The 25,737-nt window shown below is 42.8% G+C and overlaps 1 protein-coding gene across 1 annotated transcript in view; it reads left to right on the top strand.

Moving 5' to 3' along the window:
* The window catches only part of LOC308271520 (nesprin-2-like), a gene marked incomplete at its 3' end in the record, with an annotated part of 253,796 nt that overhangs the window by 125,462 nt on the left and 102,597 nt on the right, over window positions 1–25,737 (top strand). Inside the window, exons 48-63 of the mRNA XM_080707904.1 lie at window positions 2,376–2,558; window positions 3,537–3,665; window positions 4,431–4,552; window positions 5,870–6,011; window positions 8,594–8,725; window positions 9,866–10,018; window positions 10,136–10,345; window positions 12,121–12,222; window positions 13,829–13,948; window positions 14,098–14,298; window positions 16,259–16,432; window positions 18,229–18,360; window positions 20,532–20,728; window positions 21,632–21,764; window positions 24,082–24,264; window positions 24,683–24,829. Of these exons, the coding sequence (XP_080564030.1) occupies window positions 2,376–2,558; window positions 3,537–3,665; window positions 4,431–4,552; window positions 5,870–6,011; window positions 8,594–8,725; window positions 9,866–10,018; window positions 10,136–10,345; window positions 12,121–12,222; window positions 13,829–13,948; window positions 14,098–14,298; window positions 16,259–16,432; window positions 18,229–18,360; window positions 20,532–20,728; window positions 21,632–21,764; window positions 24,082–24,264; window positions 24,683–24,829 (2,460 nt within the window). The remainder of the gene's footprint in view (window positions 1–2,375; window positions 2,559–3,536; window positions 3,666–4,430; window positions 4,553–5,869; window positions 6,012–8,593; window positions 8,726–9,865; window positions 10,019–10,135; window positions 10,346–12,120; window positions 12,223–13,828; window positions 13,949–14,097; window positions 14,299–16,258; window positions 16,433–18,228; window positions 18,361–20,531; window positions 20,729–21,631; window positions 21,765–24,081; window positions 24,265–24,682; window positions 24,830–25,737) is intronic.

A 25,737-nucleotide genomic window follows, 5' to 3' on the forward strand; every position in this document is an offset into this window, starting at 1 on the left:
CGCTTGTAATCCCAGCATTCAGGAGGCTGAGACAGGAGGGCCGCAGTCCCCACAGCCTCAGCTACTTAGTGAGGCCCTTTGCAACTCAGCGAGACCCCGTTTCAAAATAAAGAATAAAAAATAGGGCTGGGGGTGAGGCTTGGAGGTAGAATGCCCCTGGGTTCCATCCCAATACCACAAAATAAATAAACTAATTAATTATTGAATTAAGTTACCCATGAAAAGAACCCAAAATGTGAACCACATTGATGACAAGAGTGAGGAACTAGTAATAATTTCAAGGAGTTACAAGAGGGAAGTTGTGACGTAGATCGTGAAATACCAGCTCGCAGGTGTTAACATGGGAATCATGAAGCATGTGTATATGTACACATGAAAAATACATAAAGTAGCCATGTGGAGAAACCAGCACTGAAGAGTAGTGAGCTTTGTCTAGAGCCATTATGAAACCCATGGTTGTGTTGTTTATGCTCACAAGAATCTATAGAGAGTATAAGTCATTAACTTAGATGGAGTCATAAGATATATTATTTACTCATTTTAAGGACAGAGTTTTTTCTGGAAGTCTCTCTCAAAGGCCTGGACTTATTCCTGGCCAACGTATGACCGTGGTGCTGGAACATGAGCCTGCGGGCTGCTGCCGACCGTGTGCCCAGCCAGCTGGCACAACCCCGGGGGCTCCTGAGCCCACGAGAGGTGAACTTGATCTGATGAGGAGGAATCCAGTGCTGTTGACTTAGTGGGAAACCTACTTCATCCAGCTGATTTATTTTTAGACTTATATGTAAATTCACCACTTATATCAATGACTAAGCATTTTAGGTTCCAAATCATTTCTTCCGCAGTGGTATTCTCCTAGTTTGGAGGCTTATTTGGCTTGAGAAGGAAAAGGAAAAAAGCCAGGGACGAAATTTTCAAATAGTTGTATAGAATCCTTTACTATGTATATTCCAGGAATGATTAAAACAGGAAAGAATGGAGCGTGGGGGAAATTATCAGAATTGTTAATACTTTTCGCTTAGCACTTTTTGTGGCTTATGTATCTGATTTTTAACCTACTAAATCCAAAGCACGTGGATTAAGGCTAGACCATGGATTTAACTCATGAACTCTTCACAGTGACCCAAAAAGGTGAATTCTGTTGTTATCCCATTTTATACATGGCTAGATGTGCACACATATAAAGTGCGGTGCCTCAGTGCACCGGCCATTAAGTGGCAGGGCTGGGATCCAGGGAGCTTAGTGTCAGAGTCTGTGTTCTCAACCATGGTGCTCTCCTTGTGTTTTCCAAAGTGATGATAGAATCATTTGTTTCAAATAATTTTAGAGTGGCATCTGCAATTGGGGTTAGTTGGGTTGCACCCCTGCTGGAAAGCATAGGGAATATATAAAATTTTTGTTTTTCTAAGGTCCCTTCCATCCTGTGTTCTGGGACTTCTTGTATATGCTTAAGTAAAGATAGTCTGTCTCACTTATTTGGAGGAACCATACTTGTTCAAGAACAACACTGTGGCCAGCCATGGTGGCACATGCTTGTAATCCCAGTGCTTGGGAGGCTGAGACAGGAGGATTGCGAATTTGGGGCTAGCCTCAGCTACTTAGTGAAGCCCTCTGCAATTTAGTGAGACCCTATTTAAAAATAAAGAATAAAAAATAGGTTTGGGGTGTAGCTCAAAGGTAGAATGTCCCTGGGTTCATCCCAGTACCACCAAATAAAATAAACAACACTGTAGGCTGGGGTATGGGTCAGCAGCAGAGCAGATGCTTGGCATTCATCAGGCCCTGGGTTCAGTCCCCAGTACCAACACAAACAAAAGACCACACTGTGGCTGGGCATGGTGGTGCATGCCTGTGATCACAGTCCTTGGGAGGCTGAGAGAAGAAGATCACAGATCTGTAGCCAGCCTTAGCAAAGCCCTCCTTAATTTAGTGAGACCCTGTTTCAAACTTTAAAAAATAAAATAAAGCCTGTTGTGGTGGCGCACGCTTATAATTCCAGCATTTAGGAAGCAGACACAGGAGGATCTGGGTTCGCGGACAGCCTCAGCTACTTAGTGAGGCCCTTTGCAACTCAGTGAGACCCTGTTTCAAAATAAAGAATAAAAAAAAGATAGGGCTGGGAGTGTACTTTGGAGGTAGAGTTCCCTAGGTGCCATCCCTAGTACTGCAGTAAATAAATAAATAAATAAGTAAATAAGTAAGTAAATAAATAAATAAATAAATAAATAAATAAATAAATAAATAATGGGGCTGAGGGAGTTCCTCAGAGGTAGAATGACCCTGGGTTTAGTCCCCAGTACCACAAAAAGAAAAAGACAAAAAAAAAAAAAAAAGATCAACACTGTGAATAATGGGGTAATTTTTTTATTTCCTAGGCCATGCTGACGGAGATTGAGCGCAAGGTAGCCTCTCTGTTAGAGACTTGCAAAGATCAGGGCCTGGGAGACAGCGGAGCCACTCATCATGAGGCTGAAGCACTTTCCCTGAAACTCAAAACCGTGAAGTGCAATCTAGAAAAAGTCCAGATGATGCTTCAGGAGAAGTACAGTGAGGATCAGGTAAAATGTGGTTGTGTATAGATAGATGTGCCAGTACGCCAGGACCAGCCAGAAGAGAAAGAATTCTGGGTGGAGGTGAGGGACCAACTCTAGAGAAGCCATCCCAAGAGAGAACCACCTGTGTTTAAACAGAGCCCTCATCCCTTTAAAGCCAGGGATGAGCGCCCTGGCTTCTCTTACGTTAGTGTCACTCCATTGTGCAGGTTTTTTCATCGAGGTTGTTGTTGATGGTGACTTGGTTGGGGATGGTTTGTTGAGGCGGAGTGTTCTTGCTGAAAATAAGCTATAGTGTAAGGCCTCTTGATAAGAGAAGGATGTATCCTTAAAGGAATTCTGTGAGTCCAGCTCACTAGAAAAATTAAGCTTTCATAGTTAAAGTTTCATCAGAAAAACAAAACCTGTTTTCAGGGTACTTTTGTTATTTGTTTACAAATATTTACAAATATCGACCATATTATAACACAGTTAACATATTCTCATGGTTTTTAAAAAGCATCCTATGTTTATAAATGCAAATGTGCGTCTCTTGCATAGAATCTTACTCTAAGATTTACATCTAAACTCTTCAGGTTTTACATGGAGGCTTAACATTCACAGAAATAAGACAGGCTGCAGAAACAGGCCATCTGGTTCCCCCTTTCATACTCATGTTCTCTCCTTTTTTAAAAATACACATTTTGAAAGAAATTTGAATTCATAAGCATAAGGCTGTTTCTCTTTTTGATACCTTTTTTACTTTGTTTTTAAGGAAAAAACAAAAAGTTTACTGACTTTTAGTAATTCATTGGACAAATAAGGTTGAGGAAATAAGACGACCCCTCTATCAAATGTTTTGAAAAATTGTTACAAAATACGTACATCAAATCATAGCATATAATTATGGCACAAAACAAAGTACCATCATTTACCTCATTATTAGAGTTGAGATAAAGTGAGTCTTTTAAAATAAACAATTTGCCATCGCGAAATCTTTTGCAGCATCCTACCATCCCAAGGAAACCTTCAGAACATCCAGAAGTCCTCCAGCCAGTTAGCTTGTCTGAATTGGAATCTGTTGTAACTGAAAGGCCACAGTTCAGCAGACAACGAGATGTCCCGCAGCAGCAGGTAATTTGGGCCCCTAATACTCGTAAGGACAAGAATCGAACTAATTGAACTTTCCAGATGAAATTTCTCTATCAGTGTTGACCTGCCACTGGAGGGTCTATACATGTAAAAGGATGCAAAGTATGATATGTGTTTGTGTGTGTGGTACTGGGAGCTGAGCCCAGGGGCATTCTACCCAAACTACAGCGCCCCCCTCCCCGGCCCCTTTTTATTTTTTTGTTTTTGAAGCGGGGTCTCACTAGGTTGCTGAGAGTCTTGTAACATTGCTGAGACTGTCTTCAAACCTGTGACTCTCTTGTCTCAGCCTCCCAAGTGTTGAGATTACGGCGTGTGCCACCGTGCCTGGCCAGTGCTGAGCTTTGAACATTTACTGCTTTCTTTTCTCTGCTTCTATTGGAGAGATGCTAATAACGTTGTTCCTTTACTAAGTTGCTTTTTATTTCAACTAAGCAAACACCTCCAGGGTGAACTTAATCTCTCCAACCACAACATTTCTTTACTTACTGTTTCAAAACATGTTAATATATTTTTGGTGATTTTTTTCCCTATGCGTCTAATACAGCTTAACACTTGACTACTATGTGAATAGTTTGAATAGGTTTTGGAGAAATAAAAGTTAACAAGAATAGGCAATCAAGAAAGAAACAATAAACAATGATTTAAAAAGTGATTCAAAATGAGATGATTTCAATAGAGGAAAAAAAGTCTTGAGTACTCATTGAGAAACTGGATTGATAAGACAATTTGAATCTTATTTGATTATAGGTTCTGGAGTTAAAACCAATGGAACAGAAAGACTTAATCAAATTCATAGAAATGAACGCTAAGAAAATGCGGCCGCAGGATTGCCAACAGGATGAAGATGCAGCTAAGGAGCCCTCTAGGAGGTAAAACTTCTTTTTCTTTTTTATGGGTGCATTGTAGTCACCTATCAAATGAAATTCAGAGTGATGGAGTCAGACGAGCTCACGGCACTCAGCAAGCCTTGCCCCAGCTCCAGCCCACCCCTCCCCGCCCCAGGACATGCTCATGTCACATGTGTACATGGCATCAGGGGACATGGTTCATTCACCAGGTCTTCCTCCCTGCGCCTGCCCCCTCCCCCAGCCCCCTTCCATAATTCCACTGAAGAATTTTTGTTTCCTTATTTCTTCCTAGCTTCCATGTATGAGGAAAAACATATAATCCTTCACAGAGTGTGTGTGTGTGTGTGTGTGTGTGTGTGTGTGTGTGTGTCTGATCTCACTTAACATATTCTCTAGTTCCATCCATTTTCCTGCAGATGACGTAATTTTGTTCTTTATGGCTCAGTAGAATTCCACTGTGGGTAAATCCCATAATTTCATAATCCATTCATCTGTTGATGAACCATAGGCTGATTAAGGTGAAACTTTTTTTTTTGGTGGTACTGAGGATTGAACCCAGGGGCATTCTACCTCTGAGCTACACCCCCAGCCCTGTTTTTTAATTCTTTAGTTTGAAATAGGGTTTCACTAAGTTGTGGAGGGCCTCAGTCAGTAGTTGAGGCTGGCCATGAACATGTGATTCTCCTGTCTCAGCCTCCCAAGTACTGGGATTACAAGCATATGCCACACTTGACTTGAAACATTTTTAAATACTAGGACTGGGAAAACTGGGAAAAGCTGGGAAAACTGTTTTTTAAAAGCCTTTTATAGTCAGGCGTGGTGGCGCACACTTGTAATCCCAGCATTCAGGAGGCTGAGACAGGAGGATCGCGGTTCGTAGACAGTCTCAACTACTTAGGCCCTCTGCAACTCAGTGAGACCCTGTTTCAAAGTAGAGAATAAAAAATAGGGCTAGGGGTTTAGCTTGGAGGTAGAATGCCCCTGGGTTCCATCCCCAGTACTGGAAAAATATAAATAAAAGTGTTTTATGAAACAGAATCTAAATGTAATATAAAACTTTTTTATTATTACTTTTTTTTGTGTTTGTGGTACTGGGGGTGGAACCCAGAGGCTTTCTACCTCCGGGCTATACTCCCAGACCTATTTTATATTTTATTTGGAAACAGGGTCTCACTAAGTTGCTGAGAGCCTCACTAAGTAGCGGAGGCTGGCTTCGAACCTGTGCGATCCTCCTGTTTCAGCCTCCCAAGCACGGGGATTACAAGCGTGCGCCACCACACCCGGCTAATATAAAACTTTTTATGTGATTATTCTTTAAAAATTTTTTTTTCTTAAAAGCAGCAAGGCACCCAGCCCTGAAGACAGAGCTCCAGATGTGGTCGTTTCACCCCAGCACCAGAGTGCTGACAAGTGGCAGTATCTTCATCATGAGTTGTCGTCACGAACAGACACACCGGGGCCGCAGCTCGTGGAGCCACAGGTCAGTCTGCACAGGGTGTCAAGCAGACTGCCTGTCCTTGGAGCCCAGCGAGCCTTCATTAAACAGACATGCCTGCTTAGCGTTATGTAGCTGTTTCTTTTCAGTAAGCGAAGGTACCAAGCAGGTTCTTCACTTAGCTGATACTTTTTCTCAATCCTGAAAGTCTGCTCTATGAACTCCTCTTTTGTGCACCTGTAGCACCCCGGGCTTCCCTGATTAGAGCTCTTACTGTGCTGTCTGTCTGTGTATTTGTCTGGTTCCCCATTGGATGGTCTGAGAAGTAAAACCAGTGTCTGCCTGGTTTGCATCAGAGTGCCTAGCATAGTACCCAGGGCATCAGAGAGTCTTAATTATTATCTGCTGAGTGAATAAAAGAATGAATAATATACGCCGGGCGTGGTGGCGCACGCTTGTAATCCCCGCGCTTGGGAAGCAGAGACAGGAGGATCGCGCAGGTTCAAAGCCAGCCGCGCGCGCTGGCTTAGGAGACCCTGTTTCCAAATAAAAACGTAAAAATAGGTCTGGGAGTGTAGCCCAGAGGTAGAAGGGCTTCCAGGAACCCCAGTACCACCAAAAAAAAAAAAAAGAATGAATAATATATGTTAATTTCTAAAAAGCACTTTAGAAAGTACGCAGTGTTGTATGAATGTCATTCATTTGTCAAAAGATCCTTGGGATTCTGCCGTGTGCCTGCTCCTTTACTGGTGGCACCTGCATTTGGTCTTCCCTCCAACACACCTTATTGATGCCAGTGCAGGTCTTGTTGAAGCTGTCCCCTCTGCTGGATACGCTGGCTTGTTCTCCAGGCAAGGGGGCAGATAAGCAGAACACTGTTCCCACAGAGGTCGGGCTTTTGCCTCTGGCCAGTACTCAGACTGTCCAGGCAAAAGCCACCAGTGATGTCACAATTCCCCAGACCAGTGGGAACTTTTTTTTACTGCAAGAACTTTTTTTGACCAACTAAAGTTGAATCCCTCAAATCAAATTATTCCATGTGCATATAGGAAGGTATCACTATGAATCTCACTTTTTTTTTTTTTTGGTACTACGGATTAAACGAAGGGTCATTATCCCTCCAAGCTATATACGCCAGCCCTATTTTTATTTTTTATTTTGAAATGGGGTCTCACTAAGTTGCTGAGGCTTACCACAAACTTGCAATCCTCCCGTCTCGGCTTCCCAAGTACTGGAATTATAGGTGTGTAACACCACACCAATCTCGAATCTCACTTATTTATAATTATAATATATAAATAAAAGTTCTTTTAAAAAGAACTAGAAGACAGGCGTGGTGGTGCACGCTTGTAATCCCAGCATTTGGGAGGCTGGGCCAGGAGGATCGCAGTTCGCAGACAGCCTCAGCTACTACTTAGTGAGGCCCTTTGCAATTCAGTGAGACTCTGTTTCAAAATAAAGAATAAAAAAATAAAAACAGGGCTGGGGGTGTAGCTCAGAGGTAGAATGCTCCTGGGTTCTATCCCCAATACTGCAAAAAAAGTGAAGTAGAATAAAGTTAAATCAAGCTTGTTGATAGGGCCTTGGCTTCTGTTGTTAATGTGCACTCCAGGCATAGAGGTCTCTTTCAAAGGGCAGGATGCCACTCAGCAGTTCTTTCCCTGAGCGCAGTCATCTACCACCCTACTCTTCGTTTGTTTTTCATGAATTAGTCTTCCAATTTAAGAAGGAAGTTAGCTGAGTCATTCTCTCTTCTGAAATCACAGCGCATTTTCACTGCCTATTTGGCGTTTCTATAACAAATTAGAATGCAAAGCTATTCCTAGATGTGGCTTGTATTTCAGTCTCATAGTTTTCTACATCAGGAACCAACTAGGAGCTAGGATAGTAAATGGGTTAGGAAATAAATAGCTAACCTTGTAACGTCAGTATTTCTGCTATTAAGCTGAAAGATGAATGACTTTACTTCTCAAATGATGATTTGTTTTTCTCTCTCTCGTGTTTGTGTGTGTGTGTGTGTGTGTGTGTGTGTGTGTGTGTGTGTGTGTGTTAGCAGGGATTGAACCAATCAGAGGCATTCTACCTCCAGCCTCCGCCCCCAGCCCTATAAATATGCATAGTTTTTATTAAACAGTCTTCTGCTAGATTGCTAAAGTCTCATTACATTGCCGAAGCTGTCCTCAGACCTGTGATCCTCTTGTCTCAGCTCCCAAATACTGGGATTACAGGCGCGCGCCACACTCCTGGCTTTGTTGCCCCTCATTTTGGTATCGAAATGGACTATCAGGTGTCTAAGTACATCGTGTAGTGACTTCTCAAAGCAATTCAAAGAATATCAAGAAAGTATAACCCAGCCAGGCATGGTGGCGTACACTTGTGATCTCGGTACTTGGAGGCTGAGACAGAAGAATCACAGGTTTGCGGCCAACCTCAGCTACTTAGTGAGACCTGTTTTAAAATAAAGGATAAAAAATAGAGCCAGGGGATATAGCTCGGAGGTAGAATGTGCCTGGGTTCGATCCCCAGTACTGCACATAAAAGACAGCATGCTGAAGCCTTTTCACCATTTACATTAACATCGGCAGGGCCCTAAACTGTCTCTAACAAGGCTTCCCTTCTCCAAATAGGTCACCAGCAATATGAGTATTCTCCCCAGTGTGAGTGTGTATAACTTTCGATACCCTACAACTGAAGAACTGAAGACATACACCGCCCAACTTGAAGACCTGCGTCAAGAAGCAAATAATCTTCAGACACAGGTAGGAACTGCATATTATGTATCTTCCTCATTGCAGTAACATCAAAAAAAGGTAGATAAAATACCATCATTGTAAGTTGGTTCTGATTTTCTCCACTGAACAAATAGTAGAGCATGTTATAAAATGGGTCCTGGAATTGCCAGAGGACTTCATCTGGCTTGCCCACTCTGATAACTCTTGTAGTGGCTTTTTAGCACACTGTGTGCATGGGAGTCTGAACGTGCATCTGGGATCCGCAGAAAGCAGTGTGGTGCTTGATTAGCACAGCCTGCAGTAGTGATCAGGGATTGGAAGGGTGAGGAGAGATGGTTGGGAAGGAGGAGAGGCAAGGTGTCCAACCTTGAGTAGGCTTAGGGTGTGCTCGGTAATGTTTGGTGTCCATTAGAGAAGACAGTAAGAAACAGCCCAGGTCAGGGCGATCACGAGCCTTGGTGAGCTCCTTAACTATTATAACTGATCAAGAAATCCAGATGACCATGGGTGAAGAAAAAGGTGGTTCCAGCAGTTTGTGTTGAAAAGGTCTGTGGCTGGCCAGCTCACTGGAGCACACCTGCACAATCCCAGGACCCCCTTGGTGATGTACCTCCAAGGGTAGCCTCAGTCCTCATAATCAGCTCAAAAATGATACACCTAACTTCTTCCCCCACTTGTCTCTAAGATAATGTGCGTCCTCCTCCAACCAACCCCTTCAGGCTTGTCTTGTGTGGCTTCTTTGCTTTCTCCTGACTGCTTGATCTCATTAGCCCCCTGTGTCCTACATTAAAAATAATCAGGGCAAGGATTAAGAGAGTTAAGAGAGAGAGAGAGTACAGTTTTCTGGGACCACAGATTCACCTGGATTCCCTGCTAAGGAAGTCCTTCACCTTGTGATTTACCTTTTAATCCCATCTCATAGTCAAGCAACTACCTAACACTGAGTCTCTTAAACTTGTTTTTCTCAAAAAAATCATGATGTTATTTATCTATTCTGTGACCTAGTTCACTAATTAATAGGAGCACTGATTAATCCAGACCATTTGAAACAACTTCTTACCAAAAAGAAGTATCATGCAAATTTCAAATTTTAGTAGAAACCAGGAAAAATGTAGGTTATAGAAGACAAGAAATCCTAATGCTTTTTTTTTTTTTTCCTTGATTCAGGGAAACAGGACAGAAGAAACATATGTCAGTTTGGATAAGAGATTATTTGACCTCTTCCTGACCCTCAGCCAGTGCCTCAGCAGCGTGGAGGAGATGCTGCAGACCCCTGGGCTCTTCAGGGAGAACGTTTCTGCCCAGCAGGTGCACTACGAGGTAGGGCACATCTAACCAGCCTACGTGTTGCCAGGGCAGCAGCCGGCGAGTCAGGCCAGAGCCAAGGCCTTTTGTGGTTCAGAGTTCATTCTGTTTTCCTTCCTCTCTCTTCTGCAGAAACTTGCTCTGGAGCTGAAGAAACTTTATTTGGCTCTGAGTGATAAGAAGGACGACCTTTTGAAAGCCTTGACTTGGCCTGGCAGGGACACCGGCTTGCTCCTTGAATGTTTTGGTAGCCTCCAAGCCTGTCTGGAGCACACTCAGGCTAAAGCTGCTTCTAGAAGCAAGTCCCTGAAAGCTGGTCTAGACTACAAGCACAGTTACCAGGTATGATTCTGAGTCTTGGCTGACTTTGTACAGCACGGACCCCTGGTGTTCATGCATTCCTATTCCTGGCGGCATTTGTGAATAGGAATTGTTAAGGTAGACAGCGAGGCTCTCCAGGGCTCATGGTTGGAGACCATTTGAAAGTGAGGCTTTTCCCAAAGTCGTGGGTATGAATTTGTTAGAATGAGCTAACATGATGTTTCTTTTCTTATATTGCGTGTATCTATTTAATGATTATGTGTGGGAAATTTTTTCCTGAAATTGCTAGTCAATGGGGAGACATGTAAGTTTTTGTTTTTTTTTTTTTTGGGGGGGGTTGTGGGTCTGGGGATGGAACCCAGGGGCATTCAACCTCTGAGCTACAGCCCCTGCCCAATTTTTTATTCTTTATTTTGAAACAGGGTCTCACTGAGTTGCAGAGGGCCTCACTAAGTAGCTGAGGCTGTCCGAGAACCGTGATCCTCTGGTCTCAGCCTCCCAAATGCTGGGATTACAAGTGTGTGCCACCACGCCCAGCTCTAAGTTTTTGAGTAAAGGAATGACAGTTCATGTAGGTTTCAGGTAGACTCACCTGGAAGTTGTTCCCTGTGGATTGGAGAGAAGGGAGAATCTTAAGTCATGAAGACAAGCTAGGAAGCCGCTAAAATTGTCTAATGAAAATAAAATGTAACACAACTCATGAAGGTGTCTGGCCCATAAAAATCAAGCTGGAGTAAAATTAGGCTTCAAAAAATCTAAGTGAAACTGACAAAAAAAAGAAAAGAAAAGAAAATGGGAAAGTGTACCATGGGGTGCACTCTATCAAATCCAGAACAAACCATTCTTTTTATTTCACACACATAAATTCAAGAAATAAAAAGGGGAATATTGAAGTATGCAGATTAAAGAGACCTAAAGCCAGGCATGGTGACACACGCTGGTAATCCCAGTACTTGTGGCTGAGATAGGAGGATCTCAGGTTTGGAGACAGATTCACCAATTTAGGGAAACCCTGTTTCCAAATAAGAAAGAAAATTTGGCTGGGAGTATAACTTGAAGGTAGAATGACTCTGAGTTCAATCTCCAGTACCACAAAATAAATTAAATAAATAAATAGACTTAAGATATATTAATCCATCGTGACATAGGACCTCATTTGGATCTCAAGTGAAAGAAACAAAAAAAAATTATAGGCAGAGAAATACTATACTAAGGAATTATTGCTTTGGGATGGAGTATATTGTAGTATTTTAAAGGATAGGAGCTTTCTCTTTTAGAGATAGCTACTGAAACAACTGATGAAATAGCTGTTTGGTATTCCCTTCAAGATAATGTGAAGTAAGGGGTATCAGGTACAGTCGAGCTGGGGGAGGATTAAGAGGGAAGGAGGTCCACCATGAGTCAGTAATTGTTAAAGTTTAATGATGGAGCCGGGCGTGGTGGCACACGCTTGTAATCCCCACGCTTGGGAGGCGGAGACAGGAGGATCGTGCTGGTTCAGAGCCAGCCACGCTGGCTTTTGAGACCCTGTTTCCAAATAAAAAAATATATAAAATAGGTCTGGGAGTGTAGCCCGGAGGTAGAAGGACTTCCAGGAACCCCAGTACCACCAAAAAAAAAAAGAAAAAGAAAAAGGAAAAAAAGTTTAATGATGGGGATGTGGAGATTCTTCAATTATTTTGTCTACCCTTGAAGTTTCCAATATTAGGTAAGTTATAAAAGGCGACTAAATATAAAAATTGTAATGAAGGCCTAAATAAGATCGCTGAATTTCCTGCATTTCTCTTTTCATTCAGAATGAAATAAAGCGGTTGTATGATCAACTCGTTAAGAATAAGACAGCTTTACAACAATCTTTGAATGAAATCAGTGGCCAGAGTGTTGGCGAACAGCTTCAGGTAATCAGTCAAAATAATCCACACTCACCTAGCCTCACGCCACGGAGCCTCCTGCATCAGCTCTGCTGCTCCCCCATCTTTTCTTGTGAGCAGCTGCAGAACTTAAGGAAATTGGTTAAACTGTTGATGGTGAGACCTAAAAACATCTCTTAAGTAATACTTTTCTTTTTATACTGGGGATTGAATCCAGAGGCATTCTACCTCTGAGCTACACTCCCAGTCTGATTTTCTTTTATGCTTATTTTTTATTTGGGTACAGGGTCTCACTAGGTTGCTGGCAGCCTTGTGAATTGCTGAGGCTGGTCTTTAACCTGTGATCCTCCTGTCTCAGCCTCCCAAGTACTGGGATTACAAGCAGGCACCACCATGCCCGGCTCAAGTAGTATTTTCTGATGCATAACATACTAAAACAATAAGAGACCATTTTTTGCCTATCAACCTGGCTAAAAGCTCAGTGTGGCCTGGTTGGGAAGGATGTTGGAAATGCCCTCACCTTCTTGGTCATAGCCCTAATTTGTCCAGCTTCTGGGTATCATTTTTCCATATGTCAGAATCTCAAACATAAACACTCGCATTCAGGTGCAATTTTATTTTATTCATCTTTGAGCAAATATTAACTGAGATTCTACTGTGTTCAATTACTGTTTGAGGAGCTGAATTTGCATTCTTCCTAAAGGCATAAAATAAGTATGTAAAGATAAATATGTCGAGCATGGTGGCACACCTCTTTAATCTCAGTACCTGGGAGGCTGAGACAGGAGAATTGCAGGTTTGAGGCCAGCTTCAGAAACCTAGCAAGGCCCTCAGCAACTTAAAGGACCCTGTTTCAAAAATAATAAAAACTAGAGGTGGTAGGTCAGAGGTAAGAGTATCCCTGGGTTCAGTCCTTGGTACCACACACAGACATACACACAAAAAGACAAATAGGTCGTAAATGCTTGAGGATGGATGTGGCAGACATAGATACTCCTGAAGTCCATTAAACGTTTCCTGTTACTAAAGCAGGGTACATCCTTAAAATGACAAACTACGTATATGTTTAAAAGAAGCCTGCCGGGCACAGTAGTGCAGGCCTGTCACCCCACTACCTGGGAGGCTCAGACAAGAGGATTACAGATTCCGTGCCAGCATGCAGTCAGAGTGAGACCCTATTTCAAAAAAATAAAAAGGACTGAGGAGTGTAGCTCAGTGATAGAGCCCCCCTGTGTTCAACCTCTAATCACACACACACACACACACACACACACACACACACACACACACACACACATACACACACACGAGTCAAATATGTGTGCTGATCTGAAGAGGTGGTGAAGAGCTGATCAGTGAGTACTAAATACCAGATGGAATGCCCAGGTGCAATTCAGGGAATTTTAAGGGTGTGCATTTGTATCTCCACTGGTATATGTTCAGACTGTGTTAGGAAAACTATCAATGGTGAAACCTTTGGGCAGATTAACAAAGAAGTGGAGGGGAGAGAGGGGCAAATGGGACTAAATTTCTCCGTAAGTTCCTTTCTGTACTGTTCAATTCCTTTTTAATGAACTGTGTACTTCTCTGGTGTACTGAAGGCTTTTTCTTTTCTGAATCATTTCTCACTTAGAAAGCAGATGCGTACACACTGGAGCTGCAGAATGCTGAGAGCCGGGTGGCCAAGCTAAGAAGCGAAGGGGAGGGGCTTCACTTGCCTCACGCTGTCCTCCAGGAGGTTTATAAGCTAGAGGTATGCCTGAGCATAAAAGCTTCATGGAGCACTGTGAGTGCAAGGGGGAGGCTTTGGACTTCAGCCAAGGAAGGTTATATGTGTTCTTCATTTGAATGTTTTCCTGGTTGGATGAAAACGCATGTGCGAATCTGCCTTCTCCTTTTCAGGATGTCCTGGACGGTATGTGGGGGATCCTGAGAGCCAGGTGCTCAGAACTCAGTAGCCCGTTCATCACCGAGAGCCAGCAAGAGGCCCTGCTGCAGGGCCTGGTGGAGCTAGTCAGTATTGGAAAGGAAAGGCTTGCTCGTGGCCATTTACAGCAGGCCAAGAGCAAAGTGGCTTTACAGGCTCAGATACAAAGCCACAAGGTAAGACATGTGGGTCAGAGCCCCTCTTCATGGAAAAATCCTTAAGGTTGTGTTGACTCTGAATAAAAACAATCCATTATCTTCCTTGGCAAAATATGCAGCATATGCAGCATTCATTTTTTTTTTTTGATACTAAGGATTGAATCCAGGTGCATTCTACCTCCGAGCCATACCTATCCCTATTTTATTCTTTATTTTGAAACAAGATACTAAGTTGCGGAGGACCTCACTAAGTAGCTGAGGCTGTCCACGAACCCGGGATCCTCCTGTCTCAGCCTCCCGAGTGTTAGGATCACAAGCGTGTGCCGCCATGCCTGGCAGCATTCATTCTTTTAGTCAACAGCTATTAAAAATCCAAGTGTGGGGCTGGGATGTCGTTCATGGCACAGTGCTTGCCTCGCAAGCACAACACCCTGGGTTCCATCCCAGTACCAAAAAGGTAAAGATCCCCCCCCCCAAAAAAATCTAAGAACAAGGGAAAAAAAAAATTCAAGTGTGTAGCAGAAACTCTGGTGATGTGGTCATATATGTGTGAGTGAAAGCTCACAGACCCTTACGATCATGGAGCTTCTAGCCAGTCGAGAAGACAGACATTTATCGATGAGTCATCAAGCAAATTGACCATTAAAATTAGGATTCATGCTGTGAGAGCATTTAATAAGGAGAAAATGACTTAAGAAAGGCCTTCCTGAGAACTAGAGTCAAAGGGAAAATGCTCATCATATAGTATAGTACTGTAATAAGCCCTTATATTTTCGATTCTTTTTAATATGCAAAAACCTTTGATCACCAACTAAGGAGGTGCAGTAATGTGAGTGCTGACAATAAAAAATATAGAAGACATAGTTCCTGCTCTGAGCAAGCTCACAGTCTAGGGCCTTAGTCTAAGAAAAATTATGAGGTAGCCAGGTGTGGTGGCACACGCTTGTAATCCCAGTACGTGGGAGACTGAGACAGGAGGATCGCAGGTTCTAAGCCAGCTTTGACAACTTAGTGAGGCCCTCTGCAACTTGGTGAGACCTTGTTTTCAAATAAGAAATAAAATCAGACTGGCAGTTTAGCTAGCTTGGAGGTAGAATGCCTCTGGGTTCAATGTCCAGTGCCACAGAAAAGAAAAAGAGAAAGAAAGAAAGAAAGGAAGGAAGGAAGGAAGGAAGGAAGGAAGGAGAAGGAGAAGGAGAAGGAGAAAAGCAAGGGAAGAGAAAAGGAGAAAGTAATAGTAACTATAGTGTGCCAGGTCCTTTGCTACTGCTTTTACAAACCGTGTGTGTGTATGTGTGTGTGTGTGTGTGTGTGTGTGTGTGTGTGTGTGTGTGTGTGTGTGTCCTTTACGAGGAGGAGGAGATACACAATAAGGGCGTCCTTCCAGATACCTAAAGGAGATAACAGGCCATAAATGGAGAGGAACCATGGCATTAAGCCTTTCTATAAAGATGCTGAGAGTGCAAATATGGTCCATTTTGTGGCTCAGGATGCCCATCAGCCTCATTAGCAAATTCCCTTCACTTGACCATTTTGGTGAGCGGAAGTGAGAGGCAGGATTGAGGCTGCCCGTCTGGTGAATATGTAGGCCGCTCAGGTGTGCACATTTGTCCATTACTTGAAAATTTACTATCTTCAAATTCATCAGCCACATTATTTTTATAATGTCTTAAAACTCAAAACAACTGCTTTATAAGGAAGCCAAAACTAACAGTGTTTGCTGCTTGAAATAGATTATATGGTGGAAAACATTTGTTAAGGATAATATTTCTTTATAATTTGTTAAAAGTTCATGCATTTTCAAAGACTAAGTAATGCATTTCTTTTTTCTTTATACATTTGAATAAAGCATCTATACTGATATCTGAGGTTTGAGATTAAAAAACAAAACCAGGCAAAAAAGTTAAAATAACTTGGTTTTTGTTATTTTCCAAACTTAAAACTAAATCCATATTTAAAACCCTTTCCCATGTTTTAGGTATTTTTTCAGCAGCTTGTTGCTGACATGTTGTTGATCCAAACATACTCCGGCAAGATGTTTCCTTCTTTATTGCAAAAGAGAGAGGCGTTTTGGGCAGAACAAGTAACGGAAATTAAATCTCTGGAGGCGAAGGCGTACCAACACGGCGTGGAGCTGCAGAACGTGTTGCAGGTATTCAGAATCCCTCACTCGCAGCCACTTCCCAGTGTCAAAAGCAAGTATCTAGTTAGGAAGCTCTAGTTAAGGAAACAGAACAGTGAGGAATGCAAGCCCAGGTCCAGTTCCGATGGCTGTTCCCCCATGAAAGGTCAGCAGGGACTTCTCAAACGCAAGTCTGGGATGGGGTGGTGTCTTTCTGCCTTTTAGGTGTGTGTATGAATAAAAAGAAAATTGGAAGCATGTTGAGACTGTGAATGAGACCCTTTGGGGCAGTTAGTAGTTCAGAAACTGCTCCCAGGCCCAGAGGTTCTGCTGCAAAAGAGAATTTGTGACAGTCTTATCTCAATTCCAAGGGCATAAAAATCGAGCACAGATAAAGTTTCTTTCCAGTTTTAAGTGTTTCCTACTCTAGCTCGTTGATCCTTTCTAAGCCTAAGTTAGCACATAAAGGAAAATTTTAAAAAGCAAGTGAAATGTTTAGCTTCATAGTATTCTTTTATACTAACAACACTTATTTTCCAGTGTCCCAAATAGATATTTTAATAATATTTTGTGATACTTATTTATTGCAGTACTAGGGATTGAACCCAGGGGCATTCTAGCTCTGAGATATACTCCCAGCCTTATTTATTTATTTATTATTTTATTCTTTATTTTGAAACAGGGTCCCACAAAGTTGTAGCTTATTTCATTGCATTTAAAAAAGACTGCAACCAGGCATGATTGTGCTTGCTTGTAATCCCAGTACTTGGGGAGGCAGAGACAGGAGGATCACAGGTTTGCAGATAGGCTCAGCTGCTTAGTGAGGCCCTCTAAAACCTAGTAAGACCTTGTTTCAAAATGAAGAATTAAAAATAGGGCTGAGAGTGCTTAGAAGCAGAATGCCTCTGGGTTCAATCCAGTACCACAATAAATACATGCATACATACATGCATACGTGTATGTATGTGTGTGTATATATGTATATATATTTTTTTTCAATAAAAAAGACTTTATAGACACAGTGAGTGCTCTGTAAGAGCCAGGTGACACAACACCTGAACCCATATGAGAGTTAGGTTATTTTTTCAGGAAATATTTTTTAGTGTCAATAACTCAGCTCAGTGGCATGGTGGGACCCCCAGCCAGTAGACTTCTATTGAATGGGAACAGGGCAAGGCAAAGTGCAGCAATAGCACTCCCAGATAAAGTGTAAGCCTGTACCCCCAAAATAGCCCCCTAAGGCTTCTGGTTCAGGTAGTATGGGGAGTCATGTTCTGCAGGCGTGAGGCAGGAGCAGGGAGGCCACGAACAGCCCGCTAGGTGCTTCTGTTACAAAGGGTTTATTTAAATGTTAACCCTTCATCTTTCCAAAAGAAGAGAAAACTTTTCTTTAGCTATGAGGTTTTACAGAGGTGCTGAGAGTACACGTTGACTTACTTGTATTATTCCCTTAATCATGTTACCCAGTTGTACAACACAAGCATAAAACATTGCTGGGCTAGGGGTGTGCTCAGTGGTACAGAACTTGCGTAACACGCGCAAGGCCCCGGGGTTAATCCCCAGGATGGAAAGGAAATAAAACCACCACCAACGACAACACTAATGCCAATTGGATGCTTTAAAACCAAAATCAATGGAGTTTTTTGCCATTAGCCCCATCTGAGCTTTTACTCAATTAGGGTATATTTGCCTCTCAGGTCCATCTGGAATCTCTGCTGTCTTGTATATGGTCTCAGCATTCATTTTTTGGTTTTGTGGTTCATTGTCCTTGTCTAGAGCCAATCTAGAAAAAGGCTCCCACTGATCGTATGTTGTTGATTCTCTAGAAATGGGAAGAATTTGATGAAAACTATGCATCCCTCGAAAAGGATCTGGAAATTCTTGTCTCTACGTTGCCCTCTGTGAGTCTGGTGGAAGAGACAGAGGAAAGGTTGCTGGAACGGATTGCATTTTACCAGGTATTTTGCTTCCCACTGTCAGTTGTCAGAGACATGGCACTTTGTGGTGTCTTTTGACAAAGTTACTTGCTTTGGAAGCGGCAGGATGTGAATTGAAATCATCATCCCATGACCCGCTGGTTGGCATATTTAGGGGTATCACAGATTTGACCTTGAGCTCCTCAGCGTGCCTGTCTGGTGTGGCTTCAAGGCCGTGGTTTGAGTATTGGCTCCTTCACAGGTATCAAAGCCTTGTTTTCTTTTTCTGTTGAGTGCAGGTAGCAAGCTGTTTCCTTCTGTCTCTGCCAGTGCTCTTCAGTGCACTGCTAGAAGGAAACACGCAGAGAATGGAAGGAGCTTTGTAACCATGAGCCTCTAGACACATATTTAGTTTTCTTACTGCAAGGAAGCCCTAATTGGGCATGGCCTATGAGACAAACAAAAGCTGTTAACAGCCTGCAGCATTATACAAAGATTCCAAACTTTTAAGCTTTTCTGGAGTCATTGTTAGTTTAGTTATTAATCAAAGTCTCTATGTCAGCCGGGCATGGTGGCACACACTTGTAATCCTGGCACTCGGGAGGCTCAGACAGGAGGATTTCGGTTCGCAGACAGCCTCTGCAACTTAGTGAGACCCTGTTTCAAAATAAAGAATAAAAAAATAGGGCAGGGGTTTAGTTCAGAGGTCGAATACCCCTGAGTTCCATCCCCAGACCCACAAAAAAAAGTCTCTATGTCTCCAATTTCAATATCATAGAGAAGATAATATCTTAATAAAAGCTCAAGTGGCACCAAAAACATGACTAAGATACAAACAAGTGTTAGATCTCTTCAACACAGAAACGTAAAATACTGTGTTTTACCACAAAAAAGAGATATTTAAAAAGCTTAAGTCAGCTAGAAAATAGCAAAAAAAAAAAAACCTCTATTTTGATTTTTTTAAGACTAAGCAGCCATCAAGATGAGTGGCATAGCTTATCCTTATCGTGGAAGATGAACCTGTACACAGGTTCTCTTCAGGGGGTCGTTTTATTTGCAGTCTTGAAGAACTTTATTTTTCTTTTCACGAAGTTGGTTTAATGATGTACTTTGTCGTAATTTGTTCTCCTAAAGCAGTCTTCCTTTCTCCCTTCTTAATCCTTATATTCAGAAGACTCTAAAAATGAATGCTCCCCTCGTCTTTGTATCTCTCTTACCCCTCACATCTAGGCCTTAGTCTATGATATTCCCAAGGGCCAGGCTGGAGAAGGGCAATGAGGAATCAGCTGGGTCTGCAGGTGGTGGGGAGTGAGGTGGGAACTGAAGAGGGCAGGTCCTTCTGTGGTGCTGGGGATGGAATCCAGGGCATTCTACCTCCAAGCTATACCCCCAGCCCTACTTTTTATTCTTTATTTTGAAATGGGATCTCACTGAGTTGCAGAGGGCCTCACTGACTATCTGAGACTGGCCAAGAACCTGCCATCCTCCTGTTTCAGCCTCCCAAATACTGGGATTTCAAGCATGAGCCACCATGCTTGGCTCAAGGCAGGTCCCTCTGAACCGGGCCTTGCCACATGAAAACGCAGACCCGTGATTGCTGGATCTCCCAGTTCTTCCAGGGTGCTGAAACCCCAAGTTCTGTATTTTTATACAAATTGTGTGTAAAATTTCCTGATTTTCAAAATAATCATTAGGGTAAACAAAACGTGTTTGAAAGCGAATACAGTAGTGCACACCTGTAGTCCAGCTACTCGGGGAGCTGAGGAGGAGGATCTCTGGGGTTCAAGTCTTCCAAGGCCAGCCTGGGCAACATTGAAAGACATTGTCTAGAAAAAGAGAGAGAGAAAGAGTAAAAGGAAGAAGAAGAAAAATGTAAACTCTACAAGCTGAATATGGCCTGTAGACTGCCTGCTTGCTTGGTATTTTTCGTTTTTAAATGGAGGAATTAACTATCACATCTAAATCTACCTTTGGAGTTTCTTGTGTACATGCACTAAGTCTAGAGAAAAACCCTACTCAGGCACCTATGAAAGGGGATCAGTAAACCATTAATCCCATGTGACCTGCCAGACTCCAGGCTTGAGTGCTGGGGAAGCATTCATGTTCTTGGGAATCTGGGACTATAAGTTTCTGAAGAAAGCATTTGTGAATACACAAATTGTTGTTGTTGTTGTTGTTGTTTTCTCAATCATTGACTTGATGATTTTCATTAGCAAATAAAAAGAAACATGGATGGGAAGCAAGCCCGGCTCTACCAAACTCTGAGTGAAGGCAAGCAGCTGGTGGCGTCTGTGAGCTGCCCCGAGCTGGAGGGCCAGATTGCGAAACTGGAAGAGGACTGGCTGTCCCTGAACAAGAAGATGGACCATGAGCTCCACAGACTACAGACGCTGCTCAGGCTTCTACTCAGGTGTGTTTTCTTAGGCATCGATCGGCGTCCAGTTTCACTGTGGAGAGAGACCTCAGAGGTCTTTCTGCAGTCAACTAAGTTCTGCATGCAGTTCCCTGGTTAGTCTGTGTGCCCTTGGACAGCCTAAATCAGTTGGGTCCCCTTTGGGGCGAAATGGAATCTGATTGGAAGCTAGGAATTGTGTATAAAATAATTCATATGTTACCTTTATAATAAAACATACTGTTGCGATTTTCCTGTCCTCTTCCCAGAGTTTTAAAATTTAAACCAGATTAAATGATTTTGGCTAAACAGAATAGTATGAAGAAGTACTTTGAGTCCATCAAAGGATTTGTTTGCTTTGTTCGTATAACCTTGAACCATTCAAGGACATGGAAAACAGACATTGATGCCTCGTTCTGTCCTTGCCCCTTGTAGGCTGTCTAACCTAAACAAGACTGAAAGTCACAAGAGGGGCCACATTTTTTTTAATTTATTTTCATTAAGTCTGATAATTTCGGTATCTAGCCAACAATAGTTTGCTATATACAACTTATTCAAATGCTTACTAAATTATGACTATAAACAGACTTATAGAGGACATTTGATGGGTGAAAATAACCTCTGTCCTTACCCATGGATATACTTTTGTGTCGCAATAATAAAAGGCAGAGAGTTTTCAACTTTTCAAATGCTTCTTTGTTCTTGACGAGGTATAACAAAGGGAGTCCTAGAAAATTACAAGGGTCTTGGGTTTGGAACACACCATAATATGTGATTTTAGTCCTTATAAGAGTCATGATTTCCTGAATAATTGGGCTGATGGACACAGCAAAATATACAATAAAATAAGAAGAAAATATACTAGTCATACATATAATCAGAATACACTTCTAATCTCCTCTCTCCCACTGCTCCTGTTAGTTACAACAGAGATTCGGATGAGTTGACCAAGTGGTTGGAATCTTCCCAGCAAACTTTGAATTACTGGAAAGAACAGTCCCTCAACGTGTCTCAGGACTTGGATACAATCAGAGGCAACATAAACAAATTTTTTGTAAGTTGCAATAGCATACTCAGGTAATTATTGGTCAGAAGTTGATATCAAGGGGAAAGAAAAGAACCGGGGTTGCTGTGATAGTCTCCACCTTCATTTGTAGGTAAGGGACAGGGCTGGAGCTAATCACAGCTGTGTTCTTCAAAGTTAGAACAATTTGCTTATATGGTTTATTTGCATACGTGTGTGTGTGTGTGTGTGTGTGTGTGTGTGTGTGTGTGTGTGTGTGTTGGGAGAGGGGTCACTGGGATTCAATGAAAGGTCATTCTACCTCCATGCTATACCTCCAGCCCATTTGGAGCCATTTTTATTTTAAAACAGGATCTTGCCGGGCGTGGTGGCGCACGCTTGTAATCCCCGCGCTTGGGAGGCAGAGACAGGATTGCGCTGGTTCGAAGCCAGCCACATGCGCTGGCTTAGGAGACCCTGTTTTCAAATAAAAATGTAAAAATAGGTCTGGGAGTGTAGCCCGGAGGTAAAAGGGCTTCCAGGAACCCCAGTACCACACACACAAAAAAAAAACAAGATCTTGCTACATTGCTGAGGCTGACCTTTGAAATTGTAATCTTCCTGTCTCTGCATCCTTAGCAGTGGAATTATAGATGTGAGTCACTGCACCCAGCTCTGATAGAGTGTGTGTGTGTGTGTGTGTGTGTGTGTGTGTGTGTGTGTGTGTGTGTGTAGTACTGGGGTTCCTGGAAGCCCTTCTACCTCTGGGCTACACTCCCAGACCTATTTTATATGTTTATTTGGAAACAGGGTCTCTTAAGCCAGCACATCTGCCTTCAAACCTGCGTGATCCTCCTGTCTCCACCTCCCAAGTATGGGGATTACAAGTGTGTGCCACCGCGCCTGGCTGATAGAGTGTATTTTTAATTGACTCTATAAAATATAAAATTAAAACTTTCTTTGAAGCCATGTGAGGTGGCACACACCTATAATCCCAGTACTTGGAAGGCTGAGACAGGAGGATTAGATGTTTGTGACCAGCCTCAGCAACTTAGGCCCTTCTCAACTCAGTGACACCCTGTTTCAAAATAAAAAACAAAAAAGCTGGGCGTGGTGGCACACGCTTGTAATCCCAGCATTTGGGAGGCTGAGACAGGAGGATCACGGTTCATGGACAGCCTCAGCTACTACTTAGTGAGGCTCTTTACAACTCAGTGAGACCCTGTTTCCAAATAAAGAATAAAAAATAGGGTTGGGGGTATAGCTTGGAGGTAGAATGCCCCTGGGTTCCACCCCCAATGCCTCAAAAAAATAAAAAAAAAAATAGGGTTGGGGCTGTAGTTTAATGTAGATTTCCCTTTGGTTCAATCCTTAGTCCCACAAAAGTAAATAAATAAAACTCACTTTGACATAGGGCATATTTTACAAATGCAAAAAAGCCCCTCTCCCAAAACAAAAAGCCACATATAATAATTATTAATTCATAAATGTTAAAGTTAGCAAACATGGTTTTTAGCCAGGTATGGTGGCACATGTCTAATTCCAGTACTTTGAAGGCGAGACAAGTAGATCTCAGGTTAGTGGCCAGCCTCAGCAAATTAGGGAGGTGCTCTGCAACTTAGTGATAACTCTGTTTAAAAATAAATAATAAAATAGGGATGAGAGTGTAGCTTAAAGGTAGAATGTCCCTGGTTTCAATACCCAGTGACACAAACAAATGTATGGTTTTAAATTATTGTATACAGCCAGGCATGGTGGTGCACACTGTATTACCAGCATCCGAGAGGCTGAGCAGGAGGATCGCAGCTCACAGGCAACCTCAGCCACTAGTGAAACCCTTTGCAACTCAGTGAGACCCTGTTTCAAAATCAAGAATAAAAAAAGGGCTGGGGGTGTAGCTCAGAGGTAGAATGCCCCTGGGTTCCATCCCCAGTACCACACACACAAAAAAAGAATAAAAAAGAAAATAGAGCTGGAGGTGTAGAATTCAATCCCTGGTACTACTGTGTGTGTGTGTGTGTGTGTGTGTGTGTGTGTGTGTGTGTGTGTGTGTGTGTGTGTACGCGCATGTGCATGTTACTGGGGAAGGAAATAGGGGGCCTTCTACCTCTGGGCTTCACTCCCAGACCTATTTTATATTTTATTTGGAAACAGGCTCTCGCTAAGTTGCTGAGAGCCTCACTAAGTAGCTGAGGCTGGCTTCGAATTTGTGCGATCCTCCTGTCTCAGCCTCCCAAGCGCGGGGATTTCAAGCGTGTGCCACCATGTCTGGCTAGAAATTTACCATATTTAATTTTGTACTCTAACCAGGTTATTCTGGCTATATTTGAATTTCAACGTTTCTAATCTTTCAAACTGTTTCCTTTAGCAATTTTCAAAGGAAGTTGATGAAAAGTCCTCCCTGAAGACAGCAGTCGTGAGTACTGGGAACCAGCTTCTGCACCTGAAGGAAGCAGATACGGCCACGCTGAGAGCTTCCTTAGCACAGTTTGAACAAAAATGGACAATGCTCATAACTCAGCTTCCAGATATCCAAGAAAAACTTCACCAAGTAAGCGTCTAAAAACCCAGCATTTGAGAATTAGCATTCACTTGTTAGCTCACAACTCTTTTAAAGTTAATTTTTCTAACTCAATAATTTTCATTGACACCACCTATTTTTCTCTGGCACCACTGAATATAGGTCTTAATTACTGGGCTCTCCTCCTATGAGATCATTCTTAAGAGAGAAATCAGGCTTAATTACTTTATTTCTCAGTTTATCTGTTCCACTCTGTGAGTCTATGTGAAGGTCTTCATCATTGTTTGGGGGTCACATATTCTAAGTCCGGATCCTGGGTTTGTGTTTGTGAGCAACCCACGTAATTACGCAGCAAGACCTTTGATCAAGCCAGGTACCGTCGTCAGTGATGCCCTGATTCATTTTGATAACTGCAGGTAATTAAATGGAAATCATTTTGTCCTTGCAGCTTCAGATGGAGAAACTGCCGTCCCGGAAAGCAATCTCAGAAATGATTATCTGGATGACCAGCGTGGAGCAGCAAGCTGCAGATGAAGGGCCTGTGCGCTCCCCGGGTTCCGAGTCTCAAGTGAAAAATCTCCTTCGGAAGCTCAAGGTCATTACACAAAACAGCTGAAGTCTGTTCATTAAATAACAAGTCACATTACTTGGAGGTGAAACACTGAACCAAGAGACTTTAGATAATTTAGAAAAATAAATTTCAAGGATAGAGGGCAGATGATTCTAGAGCGATAAGTTAGTGCCCTCGCTTTTATTCCATTTACGTTCCATTTTATTCCATTTACATCACCGAAGGACAATCCCAGCGTTCAGTCGACTCTACCTCTCTCCCTCCCCTGCTTCATCGCACCCCACACAAACCCTGGGCTCTCCCTGACCCAGTGGTTTGCGAGCTGTCACCTGCTTCTGTGCTCTTCCTCCTCCTGTCTATGGAATGCTTCTGCCCACTGTCACTGCAGAAGTCCCCTTAGTCATCCCGAAAGGGTCAGCTCACACACGCCTCATCCGCAGCCAGGCGTGGTGGCGCACGCTTGTGATCCCCGCTCTTGGGAGGCTGAGATAGGAGGATCGCAGTTTGCAGCCAGCATCAGCTACTTAGTGAAGCCCTCTGCAACTTAGTGAGACCCTGTTTTAAAACCAAGGAATAAAAAATAGGGCTGGAGGTGTGACTCAGAGGTAGAATCCCCCTAGGATGGATTCCATCCCTGGTACTGCCAAAAATAAATAAATAAATAGAATGCATCATTGGCAAATCTACTTCCAGCTCTCCTGGCTGGCTCTGGTGACATGCTGAATTAGATGTCTCCTGGATGCGTGCACACACATCCTCCCCCTCTCCCTCCCTCCCTCCCTCTCTCCCCCCCTCTCCCCTGCCCCCCCCCCACTTCTCCTATCACACAATGCAGTTTGTTCACTTGTCTGGCTCCTCATCTTGCCTGAGCTTATTGAGATAACACCTCTCCCAGTAGCTGGCCACTAGTAGGTGCTAATAAATGTTCTTGG

This window comes from Muscardinus avellanarius (genome assembly GCF_963383645.1).
Source record: "Muscardinus avellanarius genome assembly, chromosome: 12".
Lineage (NCBI taxonomy): Eukaryota > Metazoa > Chordata > Mammalia > Rodentia > Gliridae > Muscardinus > Muscardinus avellanarius.